At 42.0% G+C, this 9,964-nt stretch overlaps 1 protein-coding gene across 1 annotated transcript in view; it reads right to left on the bottom strand.

Annotated features, from left to right (window-relative positions):
- Positions 1–2,834: 2,834 nt before the first annotated feature.
- Positions 2,835–9,964, bottom strand: part of LOC147900296 (putative protein phosphatase 2C BIPP2C1) — a 62,669-nt gene continuing 55,539 nt past the window's right edge. Inside the window, exon 10 of the mRNA XM_087377047.1 lies at positions 2,835–3,356. Within this exon, the coding sequence (XP_087233173.1) occupies positions 3,204–3,356 (153 nt within the window). The 3' untranslated portion in view covers positions 2,835–3,203. The remainder of the gene's footprint in view (positions 3,357–9,964) is intronic.

Below are 9,964 nucleotides of genomic sequence, written 5' to 3'. Positions count from 1 at the left end.
TTTGTTGCAGTTCAATCATCAGACGATGAGCATGAGAATGTTAAGTTCTGAGTTGCAAAAGTGATAGACGTGAGCATGGATGACGAGAAAAAAGTTACAACATTTACAGCACTATGGTATGAGCCAAGGGATAAAGAGGAGAACCAGGATAACAATACAATGTACATTGGCTATTTGAAAAAGGAACAGGTCCCAAACCATTGGCTGTTTGAAAAAGAAACAGGTCCCAAACCATGAAGTAGTTTCAGAGCTTTACAGAGACAATCATAGTATCTTGAAAATCAAGAACAAAGAAAACAAGAAAGCACATGAAATATGATGTAGAAGAAAAAATAAGAATATCGCTATCCATTATTTTCCACATTACAAAGTTTTTGAAGATGCTCGCTAAAGAGGGAGTAGAAGGAGATAGCGCAAATGAAGAGAATGCCCATGACAATACCATTCAAGCATCAATACCATCCAAATAACGGTCTTCAGACGAGATTGAATGAGGATGGCATCCAAGCAACAAGTGACGATGAATTAGACGTTCAAACAAACAAGTTGTTCATTTGTACTTAGCACATTTGTCAAAGCAGAATTAAGTTATTGAAAAGACTGCATGTCAAACTCCTTTGTACAAAGACTCATGAAGAGTAATATTTCTTATAAACATATGACAATGTAAAATTACAAGCATAGCTATTACTATTTTTGGAGCATATTCAAAGAGTTCCATGTCTCTTCTCTATTTTAACCTTTAAATTTTTTGCGACTTTAAGAGAGTTATAGTTTTTTACATTAAATTTTAAGTACATTCTTTTGAATTAAATTATATTAATAAGTCTATTTTTAAAGTGATTTTTTATGGATTTAAATTGATAACTCATGATTTTTTTAAAATGTGAATAGGATTATTATAAACAAGAAGTACAAAAGTAAGATTTAATCGAAGTTTGCATTAGTATTGCATCATTATAGAGACAGATTGTGAAATTTATTATGTGAAAATGATAGTGCCAAAAAGAAAATTTTTGATTCTCGAATGAGATTTTCATAAAGTAAACTTTTCATTTAGGAATGATTTTTTAGATTAGTCCAAGAGTAGACATATGAGTTCAAAATTAATGACATAAGTGTTTATTGTAGATCATAAGCTGGAGAACATCAGTTGCAAACATTCATGTGGAGTAAATTGCCAAGGAGCTTCATGGGTAGAGAGGGATCAAATCCATTGACCTTCAAGAAGCTTGGTTTCTTGTTGCTCCAGAAGAAAGAAAGGCAAAAGCTGCATAGAGATGATGAGAGCGAGAAAGCATTCAACAGCACTACTGAAGATACAAAAAGAAAGAAAGAAATATCTATTAATGCCAGCAAAGAAAGATCTATTAACATCTGTTGAAGACCTCACGGGTCTATGAGACAAAGTACCAACATCAAAAGTAACATCTGGATAACAACCAAAGAATCAAGGGAGTGCACAAGGCTATCTCCTCTCGAGTCATTACGAGACATAGCTATATTCTAGTACTATCATAAAGTGGTCTTTATAACATAAGTTTAAGACAGAGTCTTTGGGTTTGGATTTGAATTTGAATTCCCTAATCAATGCTTGCCCATCTTGATAAACTACCCATTTGCATGCCTTGTATGCTTCCTTTACTTTGGGTAGTTCGCTATTTCTTTGAATCGAAGTAAGCTCCTCAAATATCCAAATTTGTGTACCCTTAAAGTATTTGTCTGAGAATCTTAACTCTTGCTACTTTTCCTCTGAAGTATAGCTGTGCTTATGTACCGTTTTGACTAATATTGTAGGTATCATTGTGGTCTCATTCGACCTTTGGTACTTCCTTCTTAAGACGTGTAATTATCTCGTCAATGATTTTCTCCTCATGATCATAAAGGCAGCCGTCTTTCAAACCCCCAATGCATAAGATTATCTTATTTTGTGCTCTAGAATCCTGCTCAGAAAGAGAAAGCAAGAGAAAGAAAGGGGAGGGAAAGCAAGAGAGAGGCGTTCCAACTAAGAAAAGAACACTTTTGAGGATACAAGCTCTTTAGACGAACAATATAAGGAGAGAAAGATGAAGAAAAAGTTCTACTATTGTGACATGTGTAGACAATGGCAAAAGATTAGTAGAAGAAAAAGGTTAATCAAAAGAAGAATCAAGAAGAAAAGTCTGAGGCAGATGAGCTCGAAAAACATCTAAATCATGTTATTTCAAGGTGATTTTTTCTTGGTGGCTATACCATATCGTACCTTGGTAGGATGCATAGCACATGTGAACTGCTCATGTCTAGCATAGAGCAATGGTCAAAAAATTCAAGTTCCCCAGAAGATGAAGAGGATAGTGTATTTTACTCAATGCATGCTGAGGACAATGTTGTATCCATCATAGAGGATAAAAGAGATAAAGACCATTCTTCCTTCATCTACGATTACATCCTTGCTTAGTATGATATCGGCTGCTTCTCAATCCAAATCCTATAGGGCTTGTGATCATCACTATAGCCAACAAATATAACTTTAGTTGATATATCATCGAGTTTTCTTCTATTGGCATCATAAGTATGAACATAATCAAGAGTTTTGTTTAATATGGGTTTTGTAGCAATCCAATTATGAAGGTCCATAGCTATATATATATTGCTTTAGCCCACAACTAGTTTGGCATATATCTTCTAACATTGCATCAAAACAGTCTTTTGGTCAAGAGGGATGTTGAAGCTTCAGCAAACTAGAGCCCCACACCAAGTACAAAAATTATTTGTCATTTTGGAACCCTAATTAATAAACTAGCTCACAAAGCTGATGTAACAGAAATTTTATTGAGACTATCAAATAAAACATATGGATGCATTGGATTTCGAATTCAATGAAATCTATTTCTCTTCCTGTACAATGAAAAGTGATCCTAGCTCACGGATCATCTCGATGTCTACACTCAAACTAATATAAGAGTACTCAAATCTTCTACTTTCAAAAAAAGCCGGTACAGTTTACATGGATTGCTGCAAAACACATCATAGTGAAAGTTTTCCAAAGGCATGCTAACCTTACTCGAATTTTTCCATGCCCTTTGATAGTACAGATCTAAATTAGTAAGCCTTGGAAAGTTTACCGAAGTGTATCCAACATCCGTATTTGCTCATCCGCTTTCTTAGCCCACGATGTTGAAGTCTTGTTGCTACCTCAATTAAAAGATGTAAGGTAAACTCCATTACTCAACGTATGATATGACAACAGTAACATCATCCAATTTTCCACCTTCATATGAATAACCTGCAGCCCTAGCCGCATCACTGAAGGGACTTCTACCATGAGTCTCCATCCCTGCTGAGTGAGCAAGCTTGACCAGCCAAGTTGCTACATCCTGCAAGCACGTGGCACAACAAAATTTCAATTAGATACAGGAATCAGTCCTTTCCAAAGAGTGATTACCATTGGGCAATTTCTTTTTTGGTGGGGTTCTAGATAGATGAAGCAGAGACCCAAGGATGCACGAGGACAAGTATGAGAACTATGAAGTACACACATGATGAATCTTGATTCCATAGTGAAACACTTCTGCATGTAATTCCTAGGCTGATTTATCAGGTTTTTGGCTACGGGATACCCTTTGGTGGAATTTCATTTTCTTAAAAGTTTCCTTGTCCAAGGAATTTTCTTACACACATTGAGAATTTATACCTGGACAAGTGGAGAGGAGGGAGAGTTTACATCTCCTTAAAGCAAACGATAACAACTTGTCGTATTTCCCAGGGATATTTGTCTATGAAGGAGATGTAAACTCTCCCTCCTCTCCTTGTCTTGCTATAAGTTGTCTGAGAGGGGGAAGAGAGAAAAGGAAATGAGCAAGAGAGTGAGAGTAAGAGAGACACAGTAGTGCGGGTGTGAAGTGATAAGTGAGCCACACCACAAACTCACTTAAGTTTTATTAGGATTAGGTTTACCCTATGACTGTCTTAAGACAGTCATAGGTGTCCTATCTTTAATTCTTTAACTAAGGGTTGGCAGTGTGCCTTTACCCCAACAACCTCCCACCTAAAGGCCAATATGCCTAAAGGGGAGAAAAGAATAAAAAATTACAGCAATATACAGTTACTGTATACAAGACCATAAAGTAAGAATGGTCTCATCCTAATCCCATGATGTGGCGGCAATGTGCAAACCGCTCTGTAGGCAAGCACTTAGTGAGCAAATCTGCAGGATTATCATCAGTATGTACTTTCACAAGCTCAAGACGCTTGTCTTCCAGTACCTCCCTGATGAAATGATATTTCACTTCTATGTGCTTGGTCTTCTGATGAAAGACCGGATTCTTTGCCAACATGATAGCACTCTGACTATCACAATGCAAAACTGGCATATCTCCTGTAATGCCCAAATCTCCCACCAGCCGAGTAAGCCATATTGCTTCCTTGCAAGCCTCAGTGGCTGCAACATATTCAGCTTCAGTAGTTGACAGTGCAACGCATTTCTGCAACCGAGACACCCATGATATAGCACCTCCTGCAAAAGTGAAAATATAACCGGTAGTAGATTTCCGGTTATCTGCATTCCCTGCATAGTCTGAATCTGTAAAACCATGCACCAATGCATCCCTCCTACCATAGCATATGCACAAGTCTTTGGTACCTTTGAGATACCTCAAGACACCTTTCACTGCTTCCCAATGCCGCTTGCCTGGATTTGCCATATACCTGCTGATGACTCCCACCGCAAAAGCAATATCCGGACGAGTGGCAACCATGGCATACATCAAAGATCCAACTGCAGATGCATACGGAACCTTGGCCATTTCAGCCTTATCATCATCTGATCTGGGGCTGTCCTTACTGCTGAGTTTTAAATGTGGAGGCAACGGGGTACTAATGGACTTCCCCCCTTCCATTTTAAACCTCTGCAGTACTTTGTCAATATACTCTTTCTGTGACAGAAACAAAAATCCCTTGGACCTGTCACGAGTAATACGCATCCCAAGAATATGATTTGCATCACCCAAGTCTTTCATGTCAAAAGACTTATGCAGTTGTTTCTTCAAAGCAGTAATCTCATGCTGAGATTTACTGGCAATAAGCATGTCATCCACATATAGAATGAGTAGCATCAAACTGCCATCCTTTGCCCGTTTGGTGTACAAGCAATGATCGGTCTCACACCTATGATACCCTTGGGACTGCATGAATGCATCAAACTTCTTGTACCATTCTCTTGGCGCCTGCTTGAGTCCATACAAGCTCCTTTTGAGCTTACACACAAGCTGCTCTTTCCCTTTAACAGCATATCCCTCTGGCTGACTCATATAGATCTCATCATGGAGATCTCCGTGAAGAAAAGCTGTCTTCACATCCATCTGACATAAATCCATGTCAGCATGAGCAACAAGAGCCAACACTGCTCTCAAAGTAGTCATCTTGACTACAGGGGAAAAAATCTCATCAAAATCAATGCCCTTCTCCTGCTTAAATCCCTTGGCAACCAATCTGGCCTTATACCGAGGTAAAGCATTTGAATCCACTTTGACTTTGTAAACCCACTTGCATGGCAAAACCTTTCTGCCTGCAGGTAACTGCACCAAGTCCCATGTATCATTCTGAAGTAGGGAGTCCATTTCTGATTGCATGGCTTTCTCCCACTTCTTTTTCTCTGCTCTTCCCATAGCTTCCTTGAAGCTGGAAGGCTCACCACAATCTGTCAACATGATAAAATCAGCCACATTATTGGCTCCTGGAACAAACCTGACAGGAGGCCGTTGTGCACGGGAGCTCCTCCTAACAAAATGTTCCGGATTAGGCTGCTGTCCAGCCTGTTCTTCATGAATGACAGGTGGCTGTACCACCCTATCTGGCTGTGCTACAGCTTCATCTGCTGGCATATCCAGTGGTACATCATTGGCAAAATCATCTGGCTGATTTCCAGCCTGTATACCCTCTTGAACAGGGTGATCTGCAGCAGGCTGCTGCTGCATATAAATGGGCATTCTTGGCTGTCCAACATCATCATAAATAACCCTCCTGTATTCCACAGGTTGCACGGGTTCCTTGTGTACACTATCTTCTTTAAAGATGACATCATTGCTGCGTATAATCTTCCGTTTAACGGGATCCCATAACCTGTACCCCATTTCACCTTCATCACCATATCCCATAAAGATGCATCTGATAGACTTTGGATCTAGTTTGGTGCGGAGATCTTTGCGTACATGAGCAAAGCACTCGCAGCCAAATACCCGTAAGTGCTTGTATGAGGGTGGCTTGCCAGACCACACCTCCTCTGGCACTTTCAACTCCAAAGCCTTATTTGGTGACCTGTTAATAATGTGAACTGCTGTTTGCACGGCTTCTGCCCAAAAGCCATGGGGTAATGCAGCATAAGACAACATACATCGAACCTTCTCCTGAATAGTTCGATTCATCCGCTCACTTGCACCATTTTGAGATGCATTATGAGGGGCTGTGAGTTCCTGTTTGATGCCCTTAGCTTGGCAAAACTGCACAAAAGCATGTGACACATACTCACCCCCATTATCGGATCTGAGGCATTTCAGCCTACGACCTGTCCGATTTTCAACCTGAGCGACAAACCTCTTGAAAACATTTAGGGCATCTCCCTTATGCTTCAAGAAATAGACCCACACCTTACGTGTGGCATCATCAATGAAAGTAATAAAATATTTGGCACCCCCTAGTGATAACTGTGGCATCTCACACAAATCAGTGTGCACTAGATCAAGTGGTGCTCTATTCTGGGGAGTTCTCCTCTTATGAGGAGTCACAGAATGCTTGCCAAAAATACAATGATCACAAGTAGGCAAATCTGAAAAAGAGAGAGGCGGCAGATAACCCAAACGTGACAGTTCTTGCATTCCCTTAACAGACATGTGTCCCAACCGGCTATGCCACAATGAAACCTTTGGCAGCTCGGTTATGGCAACAACATGATTACCCACACTGGAAACATAAAGAGGGTACAAGGTATCACTCTTAAAACCCTCAGCCACTACAGTATGGCCATCAGTAATCACCCATTTGGAATCTCCAAATGTGGTGTGGTAACCACTGTCATCCAATAAGCCAGTGCTAATCAGATTTTTCTTGATTTGCGGCACATGGCGAACACCATCAAGCATAAATGACTGTCCATCAGGAAGTACTATCTGTATACTGCCAATCCCTGCAATCTGACATGCATAGTTGTTCCCAAGATGAACAACTCCATGAGTACCTGTGTAGGAAGTAAACCACTCCCTATGAGGTGTAACATGAAAAGAGGCACCTGAATCCAAGAGCCAGGTGTGCATGTCATGGCCATCAATAACCAAAGCATGTGCTATTACAGCAGAAGAGCATAAAACATCATGTATGTCACTGTCACTGTCCTCTGCTGCAACATTCACTGCATCCAAGTCAACTATCTTGGCCTTGCCTTTGCCTTTGCTTGCATTTCCTGCATCTTGTGTTTCAGCCTTCTTGGCTTTCTGATCCCGTATGAACTTGAAGCACTTCGACTTCACATGTCCCTTCTTGCCACAATAAAAGCATTCAATGTCCTTTTTGCCACGGGACTGACTGCGGGATTTGGACTTACTAGCAGATCTCCCCTTCTGCTGAGTCCTGCCTCTATCCTGTACCTGCAAAGCATTTGAAGACTTGCTGCCCGCATTATTCTTCCTGCTCATCTCCTCCATAAGGAGAGAGCTCTCTACATCAGCATAAATAAGAGTGGCATTTGAGTTTGACAGGGTGGTCTTGAAAGTGTCCCAACTCTCAGGAAGAGTACACAACAAGAAAGTAGCCTTGAACTCCTCATCAAGGTTCAAACCCTGTGCAATCAGCTGTGTAAAGATAGCATTGAACTCACTCAAGTGTGAGGTCATAGCTGTACCTTCCTTCATGCGAAGATCGACCAGCTTCTTCAGCCAATAAACCTTACTGGCTGAGCTCTTTTGAGCATACAGTTCTTCTAGTCTTTGCCACAGACCATAAGAGGTCTTTTCAGCCTGTACATTGAACACAAGAGTGTCTGAAATAGTGAGCATGATAGCTGCCCTCGCAGACAGATCAAGCTCTTCCCAATCATCAGCTGCCATATCAGATGGCTTGACACCCTTTACCCTTATGGGCTTAGCAATCTTCTTTAACAGAAGAACATTCAAGCACTGTTCTGCCCATAATGCATAGTTATGTGCTCCTTCCAGTTTCTTTATGTTCAGAATTGAAGAATCACCTCCTCCTGATGCCATATCAGATGAGGAAAGTACCTGACTCCCTGGAAGTAAAAAGACTGAATAAAAAGTTCTGATTTCTCAGAAAAGCCTGCTCTATTCAAGAGCCAGAAGCACTCTCAAAGGTGCTGTTTTTACTGTCAGTAAAAAACTGCAGCAAAACAGTAAATGTCCCTGCAAATACTGTACCTTCTGACAAACTGTTCTGAGCTCAAAAAGGCATAAAAACAGTAATTTCAGACGGCTGCTGCTGCTCAACAAGAGCTTAACAGTGCATACTTATCTGACAAAACCACCAACACTGCTGTAAACACTGCTGTACTGACTGTACTGATCACTTCTCCCACCTCAGATGAGGTATGTCACTGACTCAAATTGCAGAAATCACTTGACAAACACCCAAAAAACAGTAAATGACCCTTCAGCCTGTCACAAAACCTGCAACAGTAAATGGGATAAATCCCAAGCAATCACCCTTATACCAAGGGGAGAAAATGCATCTGAAGATCTCTGTCGGTAACCCAAGTGCTGTCAAACAAAGTCTGGGCAAAAGCCCCTTGATCTGACACCTGAACCAAGTGTAGAACACCTCAACACTGAGGTAGCATGCAATATGAAAATCTCTCTGACAAAATCATTTACCAGTGTAATGCATATACTGCCCTGTGTAGAACTGACATACACAGATCCCAACGTACAAACACTCAATGAGGAACCTTTTGAGCACTGTCAACGATGGACAGTTAGGGACCGAGTAAACTCGATGCGCCCTGGCCAAGCGTGGCTCAACTGAGGTTCTCTGAGTGTTGCACAAGAAATGTGATCTGCAAGAAAATGTCTCCTCAACACTGAGGAAATCAAGACAAAAGTGTGCTCTCTGGCACCACACTGCCTCAAGGCATACAATGCATCACCTTCCGGGCACAAGCCCTTTGATAAAATCACCCAAAGCTGAGATTTTTACTCAGTAAATGCATAGAAACTCCTGCTGTACTGCTGTCCTTCTTGTAGTGCTGTACTTCTTGTAGCACGCGCTTCCCCAAAAAAAAAATTTTGCAGCAAAAGACACCAAGTCCTGCGTTCGATGCCAACCCCTGTGCAATCTGCAGACGGACTGTCGTCCGTACCTGGGACAGTCTGTCGTCCGTACCTGTGTACGGCTGTCCGTACGACTGTACGGACAGTTCGTACAGCTGACGTACTGTATAGCACAGCAGCTATGCTGCTGGACTGCAGCAGGCTGGCGACGCCTACGCCTAGTAGCAGCTGCTATGAAGCAGCTGGCTGCTTGCTGGATGCAATGCCACGAGCTGCAGCTAGCAGCTCATGTGTACAGCGCCACCCGCGACCAGCGACCAGCTCATGAGGAGTCACCCGCGACCAGTGACCTGCTCCGAAAAAAGCCTGCAGATCTGCGCCGAAATGCGCCCGCCTGCGCCGCTCTGTTGCCCTCGAAATGCGCCGCTCAGAGCCCTCGAAGTGCGCCGCTCTGATGCCCTAGCAGCCTGCGAACAGGAAAAACACCGCCGTCCTGTCTAGATCTGTCCGTACCGTCGTACGGACGACGTACGGCCGTACGGATCGGTCCGTACGGAAAGGATTTGATAGGCAGATGAGGCTAGGGAGAGGAGGTGTAGCTAGGGAGAGGCTCTGATACCAGTTGAGAGGGGGAAGAGAGAAAAGGAAATGAGCAAGAGAGTGAGAGTAAGAGAGACACAGTAGTGCGGGTGTGAAGTGATAAGTGAGCCACACCA

The sequence above is a fragment of the Dipteris shenzhenensis genome, chromosome 7 (genome assembly GCF_047967505.1).
Source record: "Dipteris shenzhenensis isolate YYH24624 ecotype China chromosome 7, Dip_SZ_1.0, whole genome shotgun sequence".
NCBI classification, from domain to species: domain Eukaryota; kingdom Viridiplantae; phylum Streptophyta; class Polypodiopsida; order Gleicheniales; family Dipteridaceae; genus Dipteris; species Dipteris shenzhenensis.
The sequence above is the reverse complement of the archived record's forward strand: the minus strand, read 5'-3'. Positions and strand labels throughout refer to the sequence as shown.